The 16,839-nt window shown below is 33.9% G+C and overlaps 3 protein-coding genes across 3 annotated transcripts; 1 reads left to right on the top strand and 2 right to left on the bottom strand.

Moving 5' to 3' along the window:
* Positions 1 to 797: 797 nt before the first annotated feature.
* LOC106174465 (ATP synthase F(1) complex subunit alpha, mitochondrial) lies at positions 798 to 6,051 on the bottom strand. Its single transcript, XM_013556037.2, has 10 exons — positions 5,893 to 6,051; positions 4,830 to 4,911; positions 4,193 to 4,362; positions 3,720 to 3,893; positions 3,334 to 3,500; positions 3,062 to 3,210; positions 2,698 to 2,849; positions 2,127 to 2,459; positions 1,704 to 1,848; positions 798 to 1,492 (listed from the first exon to the last, which is right to left on the bottom strand). Exons 1-10 carry the CDS (start codon positions 6,037 to 6,039, stop codon positions 1,263 to 1,265), a joined length of 1,749 nt encoding a protein of 582 aa, XP_013411491.2. The 5' UTR covers positions 6,040 to 6,051; the 3' UTR covers positions 798 to 1,262.
* A 173-nt stretch (positions 6,052 to 6,224) lies between these two features.
* LOC106174466 (tetraspanin-3) lies at positions 6,225 to 11,386 on the top strand. Its single transcript, XM_013556038.2, has 7 exons — positions 6,225 to 6,413; positions 7,793 to 7,984; positions 8,240 to 8,314; positions 8,586 to 8,681; positions 8,878 to 9,030; positions 9,223 to 9,306; positions 9,552 to 11,386. The coding sequence occupies exons 1-7, from the start codon at positions 6,354 to 6,356 to the stop codon at positions 9,645 to 9,647; spliced, it is 756 nt and encodes a 251-aa protein (XP_013411492.2). The 5' UTR covers positions 6,225 to 6,353; the 3' UTR covers positions 9,648 to 11,386.
* A 466-nt stretch (positions 11,387 to 11,852) lies between these two features.
* LOC106174461 (protein FAM81A) lies at positions 11,853 to 16,835 on the bottom strand. Its single transcript, XM_013556030.2, has 6 exons — positions 16,686 to 16,835; positions 15,161 to 15,583; positions 14,624 to 14,872; positions 13,853 to 14,095; positions 13,394 to 13,504; positions 11,853 to 13,062 (listed from the first exon to the last, which is right to left on the bottom strand). Exons 2-6 carry the CDS (start codon positions 15,521 to 15,523, stop codon positions 12,847 to 12,849), a joined length of 1,182 nt encoding a protein of 393 aa, XP_013411484.1. The 5' UTR covers positions 15,524 to 15,583; positions 16,686 to 16,835; the 3' UTR covers positions 11,853 to 12,846.
* Between the last annotated feature and the right edge of the window lie 4 nt (positions 16,836 to 16,839).

Below are 16,839 nucleotides of genomic sequence, written 5' to 3'. Positions count from 1 at the left end.
TGGTTTCCAAGAGCAGATGAGTCGAGCATCGACTCATGAGTAGATCATCCCCCCCCAAGAAAATTCATTTTGGTAGGTAAATACCATAGAGAGTACTTTTAAATATTATGCACTGAATCTACGTTATTTCTCTTGCAACTTATATTTGTGGTAGTTTTTCCGCTTGTTTTTACCCTTGACAGAAAGTTATCTCATATTCTTCATTTGCAATAAATATTATCACATATTCTCCATTGGATGGGGGAAATATTGGCAAAGGTCAGCTCTGAAGTTTACACCTGGTATTTCTTTTACTACTTTTTATCCTTTGGTTTTAGATGCACTCTATGATCAAATGATGAGACAGAAAACACTTTACGAAGAGCTGCAGCAGCCCCGATTTTGTAGCTATTTTTTATCTCAATCATGCAATACACTCTATCCAGTAGTCCAGAAGACTTGGTCTTAATATTTTCTTCTTTTAATGTTATTTAATTTTAACATATTCCAAGCACCAAGTTGCAAGAGTAGTGCAGCTTTAATGACAGTTTGACAAGGTTAAAACCATTACCTTGTGACTAATGCCATACCTGCAAAAATACACCAAACCCCAAAATTGGGCCAAATGTGACACGATTTAGTTGTGTAAAAGTTAACTTGTTGCAGTTTTGTATCTTGCAGATCAATACCAAAGCTAAATTTGAAAGATTTCATCAAACCATTAAACTGCTGTAGCAGAATATCGATCTTTTTAATAACAAGAATTGAAGTTGAAACTTCTCCATTGTGAATGCCATTTTCTAACACTTACTAGTAGACATTTTTTAAACTTCATTTTATTCTCTTCAATACCATTTCCAACAGACTGATGCCCAACTGCAGTATTTTCCTCATTTGACCGTCTCCAATCCTAAATATATACATTGGCAACTGTTGACAATTCTATTTTCTGCAGGAAAATATCTCAAAAGAATTGAGCACCAGCTTATTGTGTTGGTTAACAATTTTATTAAGAACGGCACATCATTTTTGTAACATACAACTGGACCACACTTATACTAAGGTAGATCTTTGCCCACTTGTCAAAGATTTCTTCTATGCAGAGTCTAAATAGTTTTTATTTCCAAGTTTTGTGGATTTGTGAATTTTATATCCATGTTTGTGCAAAGCAAGATCACTCAAACCAATGGTACATCACATCTGTATTGTTTTCCCTCTTGAACTTGTACTTTTCCAATTTTCTATTAAAGCAAATCAATAAACATAGTTCAATATATATTTTACTACTTAAACCCTGCTAAGAAACTTGTGACTACATCTTTTAACTTTGCATCTGTGGCATCAGTGATTCGGCCTTCATTTTTAATGACAGTTAGGAGCTCTTTCTGTGTGGCACGAATGTGAGCAAGGAATTCCTCCTCAAAAGCCGTGATTCTAGATGGATCCATTTTATCAAGATGTCCTCTCACACCAGCATAGATGACTGCTACCTGCTCTTCAATGGCCATGGGCACTAGAAAAATATCCAGTTTACCTTTATGTACACAATCATAAACAAAAAAATTAATACTCTTCCCAATATACATTGCTATACACATACATATTACATTTATTGATATGACTAAATTAATTTGTGAAGAGACAAAATGCACTATCCAATATGCGAAACAATCTTTATATATATATATATATCCTACATTACATGTCACCTTGCTCAAACTCACCATATTGTCCCTGTTTCAACAATTCTGTCAACCTCACACCTCTATTCAACAAGTTCTGTGTAGACTGGTCTAAATCAGAACCAAACTGAGCAAAGGCTGCAACCTCACGGTACTGGGCCAATTCCAGCTTCATCCTACCAGCCACCTAAAATAGATACAATTTTTCATATTGACAAATTGTTCTGATCCACCGATTTCTATTCTTTTTTGACTAATTTTATAAATTCATAGTTGTGTGCTTTTGTGTGAACATAAAGAGCATAAGGAAATTAATAAAATACAAAAGTTTAAATAACCAACAATTCAGTAACTATACCATTAATATTTTTATTCATCCAGACTAATAATTTAAATTCATCCATTTCATATTATTTTTAAGCCATCATTCAACACACTAATCCCATTTCTTATAGTTCAAATTACCTGTTTCATGGCCTTGGTCTGGGCTGCAGAGCCTACACGACTTACAGACAGACCCACATTAATGGCAGGGCGAATACCCTTGTAGAACAGCTCATTCTCCAAGAAAATCTGCCCGTCAGTAATGGAAATCACATTGGTTGGGATGTAAGCAGACACATCACCAGCCTGGGTCTCAATAACTGGTAATGCAGTCAGAGAACCACCACCAAAGTTGTCATTCATCTTAGCAGCTCTCTCCAACAGACGTGAATGCAGGTAAAACACATCTCCTGGGTAAGCCTCACGTCCTGGAGGACGACGCAAAAGCAGAGACATCTGACGGTAGGCAACAGCCTGAAGAGAGTAACAAAGAAAATTTCACTGTCTTTTCATTATCTATGCCACCAACATCAATCTTAATTCAAGGAGGAATTTTAGCTAGGTAAGAAAACTATAGATACAGAAAATGTGTAAAAATATTTTCCTCAGTGTACTTTTTACTCATGGGATTTATACCCTTGTTATTACATCCTCCTGTGATTCTGTTAATGACAACAGTTTACCAATAACACAAATGTGAATGATTTCTCACCTGCTTTGACAAATCATCATAGATGATCAAGGCATGTTTGCCATTATCCCTGAAGTACTCTCCCATAGCACATCCAGAGTATGGGGCCAGGTATTGCAGTGGAGCAGCATCAGAGGCAGTGGCACTGACCACAATGGTGTACTTCATGGCATCTACCAGTAAAATACAATAATTTTTTAGAAATGGGTTTATTTTGTGTAATATGCACTTCAAACCACTATCAAATGAAAACATTGACGATGAAATTGCTTATTCTTTAAACGAACCTTTTTATATGTATTGTCAGTAAAAAAGAGCAAAGTGCCAATATTCTTTGGAATGTCTACATTAAGTTATTCTGTAAAAAAAAAAATCTATCCCTTACCTGCATCAGTAAGCCTCTTAACTAGCTGTGCAACAGTGGATCTCTTCTGGCCGATAGCAACATAGATACAGTACAGTTTGTTCTTTTCATTGCTGCCCTCATTGAAGCGCTTCTGGTTGATGATTGTATCAATAGCAATGGCAGTTTTCCTAAACAAACAAACAAAAATATTTTGATTCATTCGACATTTTCTATTGTAATTTTTTGTCAACATTGGGAACCATTCAAATTTTTCAAAAACAAAAGTGTAAAATGCATAAAAAACTTCTTACCCCGTCTGTCTGTCACCAATAATCAGTTCACGCTGACCACGCCCAATTGGCACCAGACTGTCAACAGCTTTGATTCCAGTCTGCATGGGCTCCTTGACAGAGGTACGGGGAATGATACCAGGGGCTTTTAGACCCACTCTGGCACGCTTCTTAGATTGAATTGGACCCTGGAAGTCAAGTGCTAAATATAGAAATGTGTATCTTCAGGACATCCATTTCATTTTCTTTTAAAATATATTAAAAACAAATATCTTATTTCTAACTTTGTCCGTTTCAATACCCTAAAACAAAGCTGTTGATAACAAGGCAGACTGACACCATAATTGTTATTAAGGGGGTTCAATATTTTCTCAAATTGTCCACGTTTATATTCTTTACAACATTACCTTTCCATCGATACTATTGCCCAAAGCATCGACTACTCTTCCTAGAAGTTCTTCTCCAATGGGAACATCCACAATAGCTCCAGTTCTTTTCACCACATCTCCTTCTTTGATATATCTGTCATTACCAAACACCACAACACCTACATTGTCTGGCTCCAAGTTTAAGGACATGCCCTAACATAAAATAGAATTCTGCATCAAAAACTGTAAACTGAACTTTCAATTTCCCACTAATTCATTTCATCTTTCCTTGAAAAACCAAAAGATCGTTGTCAAAACAAATTTGAAGACACCCTTCTCTCTTTAACATGTGCAAAACCTATTATCACAGCCAAAAATCAGAAGGCAACGTCAATTTTGGAGCATACTTTTTATAGAAGGGTGTATAAACGAGTCTCTCTCTACTACTCCAAATGGTTTGTAAATCATAATGGTCATCTTGTAAACTTTATACAAAGTTATTCCTTCAGTACCTTTAGACCACATGAAAACTCCACCATTTCTTCTGCCTGACATTGTTTCAATCCATAAACACGGGCAATACCGTCACCAATGGACAAGACTCGTCCAGTCTCCTCTACATTGGCCATGGTGGACTGGCCCATGATGCGGTCTTCCAGCAAAGAGGAGACTTCCGTGGAACCTAGCACAAAAATGAAATAACTTATAGTTTGCCTTGTTCATAAAGGGTCAAATATGAAGTAGCACTCCCTTCAGATGTAAAAACACAGCATGTTAAGATATGAGACAATACAATAATTGAAATCAATATATGTAATATAAATTGGTATCTTCGTGTTCTTGATTTATCATGGTTGTAGTCGTCTCCTTCCTTCAGCAGTCTGATGATGAATGTTAAATATTAATCCCTACATTTATGCCTTAGCAAATCAAAATACAACATTTACAGATAAAAGAATACTGCAATCATCTCTGCTTTAATACCCAAAGTTTAACAAAAAGAAAATTGGGAAAGGAAAGAGACCTGCACAATGTGTACAAAGGCAAAACATGCAAATATTGTAAATCTGCTATGGTTTGAACTAACACCGCCCAATTCTTATATGCATTAACACTAGCTGAACATATTACTAATTATAGTCAACTTACCACCTGCAGCACATTTTTTGTGTGTTGTGCAAATACTGTGTCTTGATGAAACCAGGCCAGCTGCTAAAACATTCTTTGTGGCCTGAAGAAAAATTAAAATGCACAATATCATCAATATCTTATTATAAAATATAAATGCAATACCTGAAAAAAGTTCTTTGTTAAAGTTAATTATTTTGAATGCAATTTGATTTTAATTAACTTTTAACAAATGAGCAAGATAAAAAGTACAGTTATGAATAACATTTTTTTCCTTTTTCAGAGATGAGCTCACCAAAAGTAAACATTTTCACTTTTATAACTAAATTACACATACTGTTCAGTGGTAACGTAATGCATATTTAACAAGCTTCTGAGAAAGGCTAGGTCTACCCAAAAACATGAGAAGGCAGTTCACGTGAGCTTCTGGATATCACTGAAGATCTGCACTATGTCATTCATTACAATTTGAAGAATTTATAAATGCAGTATACCTTTCTCAGGAATGAACACCAAAAAGTAAGTAAATTGCAAAAATAATTGAAATAGCAGAGACACTGAGCAAAGTTAACATATAATTGAATTGATGAGGAAAAATCCAAGACTTGCAAGTGTAAACTGGGGGAGGGGGGAGACGGTACATTTCTCTATAATATTCTTATTTAATATTTCACTATCTCTATCTTTTTTCCATTATATAGCTGTTGTAACTTATGCATGTATTATCTGAATATGCAGTTGATTAAGTATCAGATGACTGTACTTTCAATGTGAGGGCTGAATCAAACTTCATTTTCTTCTCGGGACCGCCTTTTAGCAGATATTTCGCTAATCATAGCTTATTTGCAACATCTAGCATGGCATGTCCAAGATCATGAAAAAAACAGCAGCGGTCCAAACAAAGACAGTTTAATGACACACATGCAATGCGCGTCTGTTTGAATATCATAATAAATGCCCCGACCAAGTCGTGACACTGTGGCCAGTATTTTTCTCGGCTGTTTTTGAAAGTGGCACAAGAGGTTGCTCATTAAATTAATGGTTGACACATTAAATCATCATTCGCAGTAAAACCCGCATCTACCTGAGATAGTGTCCGTGGCAAATGCCTGGCCAGTGATGTTGTAATCTTTGCAGAAAGCATCGTGCCGGCTTCTGAAAGACCCCAGCTATTCTGCCAATATGGCCGCCAAGGTGGAAAACGTGAAGAAGTTAGGGCGAACCCATACATACTCTCAATATAAATGAAAAAAATCATGATAATAGCAAAGAGTTCCCCCAAGAGAGTTTGAATAAACCAAATAAACCAAACCTTCAAATATTATTTACTATAATATCATAGTAATGAAATATATTAGCTTGTCAAGTCGTTGGAAATTATATATTTTTTAGAAATAGAGAGTAATTATCACGTGATACGTCAAAGTCACGGGACAGTGGCTAATGTGTCAGCAACAAGTTGAAACCGCGCATTGAAAACTGGGTCTTGTGGTGAAATAGACGTGATTTTTTGAAGAACAGTCTTCAGCGGAATTCCAAAACATCATGGGCGCCTGCAGTGTTACAGCCAAAAGTGTTTTAATTATTTTGAGTTTGATTTTTTGGGTAGGTGCTAGACCTAAGAGTATGATTTTCAATTCTGTGCTGAAAATTGTGTGAAGTAAATTTGTAAACACAGCCTGTTACTAGTGTTATTAGTGTGACAACTTGATTGGTAGTAAGTTCAATAAAATGTCAAAACACTAACTCAGGACTACAAACAAGTGAAAGAGCAATCAAAAGTGTTATTATACCTTAACAAATTTTGAGGTAGCTCGTTTAGATCATAACGTTGCATGCATGTTTTAATAAATGCCAATTTGATTGAAGACTAGATTCTCAAGAATGAGTCAAAATTGGTCACCTTTAAATTTAACCCTTACCTATTGTCACAGAAAGTAGGAATAAGTATAAACAGAGTTAAGTTTTTTGGTTTTAAGATTTTATAATGCAGGGTAACATGCATATGAAATGGACTAAGATTTCCTTGTACAGTAAGTGAATTTTGTTTCACAAATACATGCTGTTATGCTTGTTAAAAGCCGCATATAGTAGTTTTTCCGTACAATTTCTCACTTTTGACCTTGATCATCCTAGATCATCAAAATTTCCATGTGGTACCAGTAGTGTCATTCATGTCTCAATACAGGGCAGTGTTTCCGTTGCATTGTTGAAAAGCAGAAAGCACTGTAAAAACTGATAGAAATCTGATTCTCATAGAACAATTTTTACCTTAGGGGTAATTTGTACGAATGTGACATTTACATGTTGTTGGGATTGAATTTTTAGTTTGATTTCACAGTGAGAGTATGAAGTTGGCCCACAATTCACATGCTTTAAAAGCAGCTTTTTATAGAATTGGACCAAAAGTAACTTATTATAAAATAAACCAAATTCAAGATCTTAACTCACTCTCACTCTCTCTCTCTCTCTCACCATACATATACATACACATGTTTGCATTTTTCCTGAAAGGTCCCTAATTATTGTTATTGTTGTTAATGCTATATTTATCTAGATCTTGTCTACATTTTAATGTCTAAGAATCATAGGTAATTTGATGATTCACAAACATTTAGTTCAGAAGCTGAAAGCTAGTCAGGTTTTCATTTCCTCTTTCATTTTCAATTGAAAAACATGTATTTATTTGGCAGAAATTTCAAAATTGAAATTGATACATGACAAAAGGCTACAAAAGTGCACACTTAGGCATTTTTGATGAGGCACTGCAGAAAGTTGCAACACAAGTAAATGCCATTCTGATGAATATTTCTAGATGCAACTGCACGTACTCAAGGTCTGCTTACATGAGTAATGACAGCAGTATGTTATTAGCTTTAATTGCCATTCTTGTGAATACAGGTAACTGCAGTAGAGACTATTTTGTTACCCTAAAATGACATTTATTGCATCCTAACTGTATTGTTCTCTCTGTATATTTCCAGGCAGCAGCAGCAGGATTATTTTACCTTGGGTCTTACATCTTTGTCACATACAAACACTATGATGACTTGGCAGACCAGAAATACACGCTGGTTCCTGCAGTGATCACCCTTGCAGCAGGTGTGTTCATGTTCTTGGTGGGTCTGCTGGGATGTATTGCTGCCTGCAAAGAACACAAGTGTCTACTGGCAACAGTAAGTCTGTGGAAACCCAGATTTTGAAATTTTTTGTGATAGATGCCATTTTGGAATGTAGTTGCACTATTTTATATTCTGCTCTTCCATTGCAATTTGAAGGTTAGGGGATCAATTATGTCAAGGTAGTGATGTGCAGCATTTTGACTCATTTTAATTTCTTTTACCATTTATAATTATTTATTATAGAAGACTTGCACAGTTCACTGATAACTTCCATTTTACCTGACTTAAAATACTGTTTTTGATTTTCAGTTCTTCAGTTTGATTCTGGTAATTCTAGTTGCGGAAGTAGTTGCTGGCACACTAGCATATGTGTACAGGGCAGATGTAAGGAAGCACTTTCTGAAATATACTTTGAGAAGAAAATGTTGAAAATGTTACTGGATGATCATTTACGAAGTTCATAAATAAATTTTCATTATTTATTATATAGTATATAGATAAACCTGAGTTACAAGTGTTTTCATTTTTGCTCTTAGGTTTTGTAATGGTCTATTTTTGTTTTAACTCACCGGGACATATAAGCAAATAAAAGTTCAAAATAATGTCTTTCTCCCCCATTTACAGTTATGATCACCTTTTCATGGGTTGATTACAGGTGAGTGATGCCCTGAAAGATGGCTTTGATGCAGTAATGAAGAACTACACCAATGATGCCACTTATAGAGATGAGATGGACTATTTGCAGGATCAGGTAAGGCAAAGCATTGTGATGAATCTTAAAGATACACCTGCATTTTGGCTCTAGTACAAATAATGTATCTGTGTAACATCAACGTCAAATTAATTTTTGAGAACTATTGAGATTTGAAAAAAAAAAAACTTATTGTTCTGTTGTACAATTTACCCAATAAGCTAATGTTCTAGCTAATGTTCGACTCCTATTGTAGCTGATGTGCTGTGGTCGCCACAACTACACAGATTGGGAGAGATTTGAGTTTTACCGTCAGAATCACAGTGTACCAGAAAGCTGCTGCAGGGACAAAAATAACTGCACCACAAAAATATCTGGTTATGTGGACAATCCATACATTTATGAAGAGGTAATGTCTGAAGAAAAATATTCCACAGCACTTCCATCATGACAAAGCATTTTCTTTGAATGGCATCAAATCATAGAAAATTTATTTTAAAATTATGCAGAGTGCGTAACCATTGTAATGTCTAAGAATAAGATGTTTGCATTGTATATGATGTCACATTGAGCTCACATATATTAAAAATTTTCTTAATAGGGTTGCTATGACAAACTGGAAGACTTGCTGCGAGACTCTTTGGCTGTACTTGCTGTTGTTGCTATTATATTTGCAGTTATATTGGTAAGTAGAGTGAAAAATGTTTTTGATACAATGATACAATACTGGAAAATGGATTGGAGAAGTTTCTTTTGTTTTTTATATGCAACCTATGAGATTTTATTTGGAACTGTGAGTTGTTGCTGTCCACATATTTATGAAATTTCAGTACAGAAGTTAACAGGAATTTTATTGTTACACTATCACTGAAATTATACTGTGTCCTTATTGAATTAATTGAATTATTGGCTTAATTGAATTGTTTCCAGGTTATTGGATTGATTTGCTCATGCGTTCTGTTCTGTCGCTCTGGTGAGGTACCTTACCTAACCCTGCAAGGATCTGGACAAGGATACAGAGTATAGTATCAAAACTCAAGTCCTAGAAGGAGATACATTGCTAGCCAAAGCAACAAAGAAATATTGTGTTCTACTTACTATTTTGATACAGTTGAAATTATCATCCACATGATTTACATCGATAGACTTTGTTTAAAAGACCTGCCGAACATTGCTGATTAAGTCATAATATATTACCCTGGTTTAAGTGTGTTCAATTCAGTTATTATTATTGAGTCATAAAATTATACTGCAAGAATAACCTACCCATACTATTGCAGTTTTTTTATACCAATTGTGAAAGTATTTTGTCATCAAATCATATGTGCAGCTTGTTTTATCTTACAGTGTAAATAAGATAATCAAGAATTTAGCATTACATCTTTAAAAAAAGGTAATTCTATTTTTTTTAAAAATGGTTTCATATTTAAGAGCATAATGTTGTCAACTAAAAGCCAGACAAAGGAGGTTTCACAGATTTCATAAATTGAATAATCTAGCCACGTAGATATAAGGTAAAAGTTAGTGTTACTTTTTTATGTACAATTCAATACAAATATTGTAGTGACTGTAGTCATAACCTGCATGTCCTTATCGCTGGAGCAGGAGACGGAGCCATTACTTGGTTACCAGGATATCTGGAAGTTCTGCTTTCCTCTTAACTTGTGATACTTGATTACATAGATGTATGGTGTTCATATACACTTTCAGTTATAAAAACGGGCAGATGCAGAGATATTTTCTGACAGTCTTCAAAATTATCTTTGTTGATCCATCCTTCATTTTTGAAAGTCTTTCGACAGAAAAAATTAGATGCCTGTCAATGTAAACTTGAAAATCTGACCATTTTCCGGAAGACCCAGAAGACGGCTTCAATCCGCCCCTGAAAACCCATTTACTGCAATTACTAGAAAATTTTTATCTGTTAGTTTAGGTGCAGGTATTCAGTAATTACAATTTGTCTAGCAATTTTCATTAAATTTACAGGATTTTTTTCTTTATTTTTAAACTGTATTAGTTGTTATCTATTCAGTCCCACATGGGTTTACTAAAAAGTGGAAGTTGAAGTATTAATCTCTGTTTTCTACGTTTATAAGCACGTGTATACTTAACATATTGGTGCAGGTACTGGGCAGTCAATTTGTCAGCTGGTTTGATGTAGTAAAGATTACCTAATTTATGTATAAAAGAAATCCATTTAAAGAGAAATGTGAATCTGTGAAAAAAATCTATTTTTATCATGCCATGCGCTATTTATTTACAGTGTTAGTAGCAAATATTTATCTTGGGTATGGTCACAATGAAACATTTTTCTATTAATTGATAAATGGAGTTTTATAAATGATTCGTTTGCTGCCAACTGTTATGATGTTTGTAAAATGCATGTTGAATTAATTTGTAGGTTTTTTTTAATTGTAATGGTAGATTAAAAATGCATTTTTATTTTGCATTTTATAGGATAGAATTATATTAATATGCCATAAATTCTATTTCATAGCATTCTTTCACCAAGTTGCTTCAGTCAAATGTAAAATTCTGTTGGAAAGCGCATATCTTCACTAAAGTTTTGGAGGGGGGAAATGTCTTTTTTTATTCATTTTTATTTATTTATTTATTTATTTATTTGCCTTGAACGGTAGATCCTGCAAATGTATTTTGTAAGCTTTCAAGCACCTTTAATCTCAAAATTATATGTTTTTAATGCATGAAAATGTTTGTGTCCTGTAAATATATTTAACAATAAAAGCATTGTTTCAAGTCAAAAACGTTTTTTTTTCATTTGATGTAATTTTGAACAGGAGAGAGCCAGAATAGCAAAGTAGCCAGTATATTTTTACGGTTCTGTAGTTTCAACTAGTGATCCAGCAATTTTAACAGTAGTGTTAAACATTTCTAGAGGGCTTCTTTTTCAAAATGTACATAAATGACCACAATCCTGTTGAGGGCCATTTTGTAGGAAACTGGTCATTATAGGTTCATGAAGTATTTGAGTTTTTATCACCTACAGCAGTATCTGAATTAGCACGAAAATACATGCGTTAGCACTCCTGTTGACGATTCTGATACGTACTGGTTGTTTTGGACTACATAAAATCTTGAGAAATAAACGAGAGCTGGGGTCATTGTGAATGGACTGGAAGAACTTGTATCAAAAATCCTCCTCCTCCCTGTTACACATATTAAAATATATTGTTTATGTTTGTAATCTTAAATCTAACACTGAATAAGCAGTGGCAACTTATAAGGTTATTTTCATTGTTTAGAATGTATTTTAATTGAGATCAGACCAGCTGGAAACCATAAAAATATTTAATAACAGATGCAGCTTTTGAAAGTATCTACTTAGAAAAAAATTGATCTCTGCTTCTCCAAATATTGTAAGCAGTTATGGAATATTTATAAATTGAAAGTGATATACCCCCTTCTTAAAATGTACCTGTTGAATGCGGACATTTAAATGTAAAGACAAAGGCAGAAAAATATTTACACAAAATTCTTCATTTAAGCATGTAGCATGTACAGGTTGTGTTTTCAATACTTTTCCTCTTATTCTTAAAAGCAACTCTACCTGCTTCATTCATTAAAAAAAAAAGAGTTTCTAGAAAAACCTTTCCATATTATATATCCCACACAACAATTACAGTAATCACAGTAAAGAAGCTTATATGTTGTAAAAAGATGGCATATTTGAATACCATACTGTCTACTGCAGTATCACAAAACTGTCACAAATTTGCATCCCATTGCCTTTAATGACTTGGAAGACGTTGCATATACCTGCTGTATTAACCTACATAGTAGTCAAGAATAAGTATATTTGGGGTTTTTTCAAGTATTTTCACAGATTGTACTTTATAAAACTTAAAGCAGATGAATTCAAATATTCTTTTCTCACTGAAATCTACACTAGAATTTATAGTATCTTTTCAGGTGATAAGTTTTGCAAAGAAGCAAGGGATATGGAAGCCAGTTTATATGTATTAAACACAATGCTTCCTACCTAGAAGACTTGGCACAATGGAACACTCAATTGAAATAATAAAAGTCTCAAAAATGCAATATTTACGAAAATGCATGGAAGTGAACTTCTGTTTTTGAACTACAACATAAAAAATATTGGTGATGCTGAAGTATTTTTATGTTTGATAATGTAAGTAAATCATACATAAAAATATGTGAGATTAAAAATCATTAAAACAAAAGTATTAACTACAGAGAGATGGCACTATAACAAAACCACCATTTTTCTTATTTGTCCTATTTCCTTTCTAATCTGTTCCTCTAAAAGTTTTCTTTTTCCATCTTGTACAGACTTCATGCTCACAATGCTTTCATGAAGAGTAGCAAATGCTTCTCTGCACTCTTTCTTCACTTTTGATATTTCTTCATTTTGTTTTCTTATAGATACATCCACATGCTGACTGAATCTGCTTTCAAAAGCCTAAATAATGAAAAGAGGTAAATGTTTGTTGGTTAAATACAAAATAACACAGCAAAAATAATCCAAAAGAAAAATGTTCAACAAGACTGTACTTAAAAATGTTTGAATTGACTAAAAATATTGAAGATATGGACAGAAAAAGAAAAGGCGAAAAAAAGTGTAGCTTTCTTCATAAATTGCCATTTGGGAATAAAAGGGAAGGTAAATATATTAATTAAAATTTTTGCATATATACATTACTCCCTTCACAAAAACCTTTAAGCAATAGGAAAGAGTGCAATAATAATTTTTACTTCATCAACAAACTGGAATAAAAAAAAAATGTGATCACCTGTTCTGTTTTTATTGTCCGTTCTCTGTCCCTGATCATCTCATCTTCCATCTTCTGCAACTTTTTTTCTACTACATGAAACCACTCATCTACCTTTTTCTCCATTTTATCCTGAGAAAATAAGAAAAATCTTCAAACATGTAACATATTCAAGATTACATTTTAACTACATATTGAATGATCAAGCTTTTTTTCTTTTTTATATTACATTATAGATCATATCATATTCTCAGATCCATGAGATTCATGGATCGGAAAATGATGGAGATGATTTGCAAAAAGAAAAAAGTATGTAGATTTCAGGACTGAGGTTTGTATAGTCCAAAAGTTAACTGGCACAAAAATGTTACTTTCAAAGACATTCTGTTAAAACAACTGAATGAAGGAAATCCTCTTTGGTTGTATTTTGCCTTGAAAAAGACACAAAATATTACAGCAACAGTTAATTGATTTCATTACCAGCCTTCCATCTCTTGAAGTTGATGATCTGTCTAAGTGAGTGAACAACCTGGATTCCATCTTCTCCCTCTCGGCCTCCTCTACTGCCTTGCTGGCAGTAAGCGTATGTCTCAGCTCCTCAAACAAAGCCCGAGTCTTGGTGTCAAGGTGGCTGAGCTGTTGACTGGAATCCCCTTCCATGTGTTTTATCTTCAGGGTGTGTTCTATATTGACCTTATCCAGTCTGTTATTTATTTCAGCCATCTGAAATATAAGACACACAAAAAGTTGTACAAGGTTATGATTGTGCTGGGACATGAAGAGTTAGTTTTCAGATAAAGAACACCCAACTTCTAACTTAACATGTATCATCATATCAGTAACCATCAATCTATACTGATTGAATACCGTCATTCAAAACAAAATGTCCATGGTTTTGCTTTAAATGAGAAAATGTTTGAGGTTTTCTCATTGCTAGATTGTCAACTAACAACAAGATATTATCTACATAATTTTTTTCTAATAAATATGTTCATCATCATCAGGTCAGTGGGCATGCAAGCACATGGTGTCGGCAGCAGGATTTCAATAAACACCAATCAAATGTTGATATTCTAAATTAAATGTCAGGCACATTTTGTCACAATTAATAAAATTATGTGCATTTAAAAAGACTACATTTTACACGAAAAAAAAGAAATGTATGTCTAAAAAGCCAAAAGTATTCAAATATTCATCTGACGCATATAAAAAATAATTGATTACCATAATTGGTAATCACCAGTTCAGCACCTTATTTTCAATATCCTGTAACTTCTCCATCAGTTTAGTGTTCAAGTTTTGATGCTCAGTATTCAAACTCTTAATGGACTCAAAGCAAGCTTTACTGTCTGATGCTAGCTTTGCTATAGATGCATCACATCTTGCTACTCGCCCTCGTAGGTCTGTCAACCCTGCCACATGATGCACCTCTAGGTTCTTAACGGCTGCTGATGCTTGAGATGTTGAAGAGTCTTTCATACGAAGCTGGTCCTCTACAATCTAAAATATGAGTAAGAGGACTTGTTAATTGTATTTCCATGAATACAGCAGAACAGATATAATTTCAAACAACTTTCTTTTTTATATTTTTCCTTTAGGAGCACATACTTCATTTTTTTTTTTTTTTTTTTTTTTTTTTGACAATGAAAAAGCTGCATATAACATGAAAATGTAGAAAAGTTTTGCAAAAAATTTTCTATGCACTAATGATACCTACGTATTCTGACAGCAGAAACCTGACTACTCATTTAGATCTACTGTAACTTAGTTAGTATTCAAAATCATCACCTTGATATCCCAATCCAGTTTCTTGACAACATCAGTAATGGTCCTGATATGATCCTGCAGCAGCTCTCTGGCTCTTTTTTCATTTTGCCATGTTCCATGAGTGTAACTGGTATTGTCAAGAATGTCTTCCTTAATACGCACAGCTTTTTCAAGCAATGCCTGTGTTGTTCTTTCCTGATGGGCCAGTCTTTCCTCTAAGTGTTCCACGCGGGATGCAGATCTATTATCCACTAAATCGTAACCACCGTACTGTGGTTGGTCTCTGTAATGTGGACTCCTGGCATCTGTTTCTCGATACTGGATCCTGGTATCAGGACTCCTAGCTCCACGAATGGCAGGAAGCTCTTTCACTTGGTGCTGCATGCTGACCCGTGCTGATTGCAGTGAAAAATCTGCCTACTGTACATATATCACCATTGGTCACTGTAAATAAAATATAGCAGAGTTAAACAAAAAAATGTAGGGGAATTCTACTGGTAACGGCATACTAGTATTTGTTGTAGACCGTAGTCAAAAAAAAAAAAAAAAAGATCATAAAACTTTTTAATGAATACTAATTTAAAACAACAACTCCAAAAGTACGTACTTTGCAGAAGACATTAAATGCGAAAGAGTAAATTCCAGCCATAATTCAATGTTTGAGTTCATACATAGTTTATACAAGCCTGTTTTTCAAGCTGTTTCTCATTTGAACCCAAAATTTTAACTCTAATTAAAGGCAATATGTAATTAATTATTTTATTTTCACATTTTTAACTATATATTTCTCTTTAAGAGCTCCAACAGCAACCAATCTATGTTGTTTATACATACTAGGTCAATAAAACATTATAATTGTTTTTATGACATTTAACTTACAATTAGTAAGTAAGTAATATAACGAAAAGAAAAGATAATTCAACAGATAATAATGCAGCTGAGTTGATTTTTTTTTTTACTTTCTTTTTTTACGTTTATTGTGTAATTATCTTTAAATATCCATGATTGCACCATAAACAATGGAAGCAGATAAAAAGGGAGTTGATCATTGGCTTTGAGACAGAAAAAAACACTTAAAAAATTATTGATAGAATTGACAATTTCATGAAATTTATTCACCTACAAATCCACAAAAATGTTTCAATGCAGCAATTTGCATAGATGATTCCATCACTACAAGGACAAATAACAAAATTATTTGTCAAAGATCACAGTTTAACTTTGCTATTGTATTGTATATGACAAAATATCATCCCAATAAATTATCATTGGCCAAAAATATTACTAAGTTTGATCTTTGCACTTTAAACAAGTAGAAATATTAGTGCTACGGCACAATCTCACTCACTGACTGTCACTGTCAGTGTGACGTTATTTCTAAAAAAAGGGGAAAATAACGTAATTTATGCTACTATCAATAGAATGAGTAAAGCATAGTTAGCACATTACGTCAACTACGTGCTTCATTCACATTTAACAATGGGTTTGATGCCGTATATTGATCGTGTACATTACAATTCAAAGAGGAAAATATGGATTTTCTCACCTTCTTGTTGACATGCAGCTAAGGAACTGTCGCCATTTGTAAACCAACAAGCATGTAGTGCCATCTGCTGGCGAACATATAAGGTCAATGTGAAGGACGAAAGCAGCCACCTGACATCCCAGAATGCTCTACTTATCCGTTTCAAAATTCGAGC

This window comes from Lingula anatina, chromosome 1, assembly GCF_051362555.1.
Source record: "Lingula anatina isolate TDL-2025a chromosome 1, LinAna3.0, whole genome shotgun sequence".
Lineage (NCBI taxonomy): Eukaryota > Metazoa > Brachiopoda > Lingulata > Lingulida > Lingulidae > Lingula > Lingula anatina.
The sequence above is the reverse complement of the archived record's forward strand: the minus strand, read 5'-3'. Positions and strand labels throughout refer to the sequence as shown.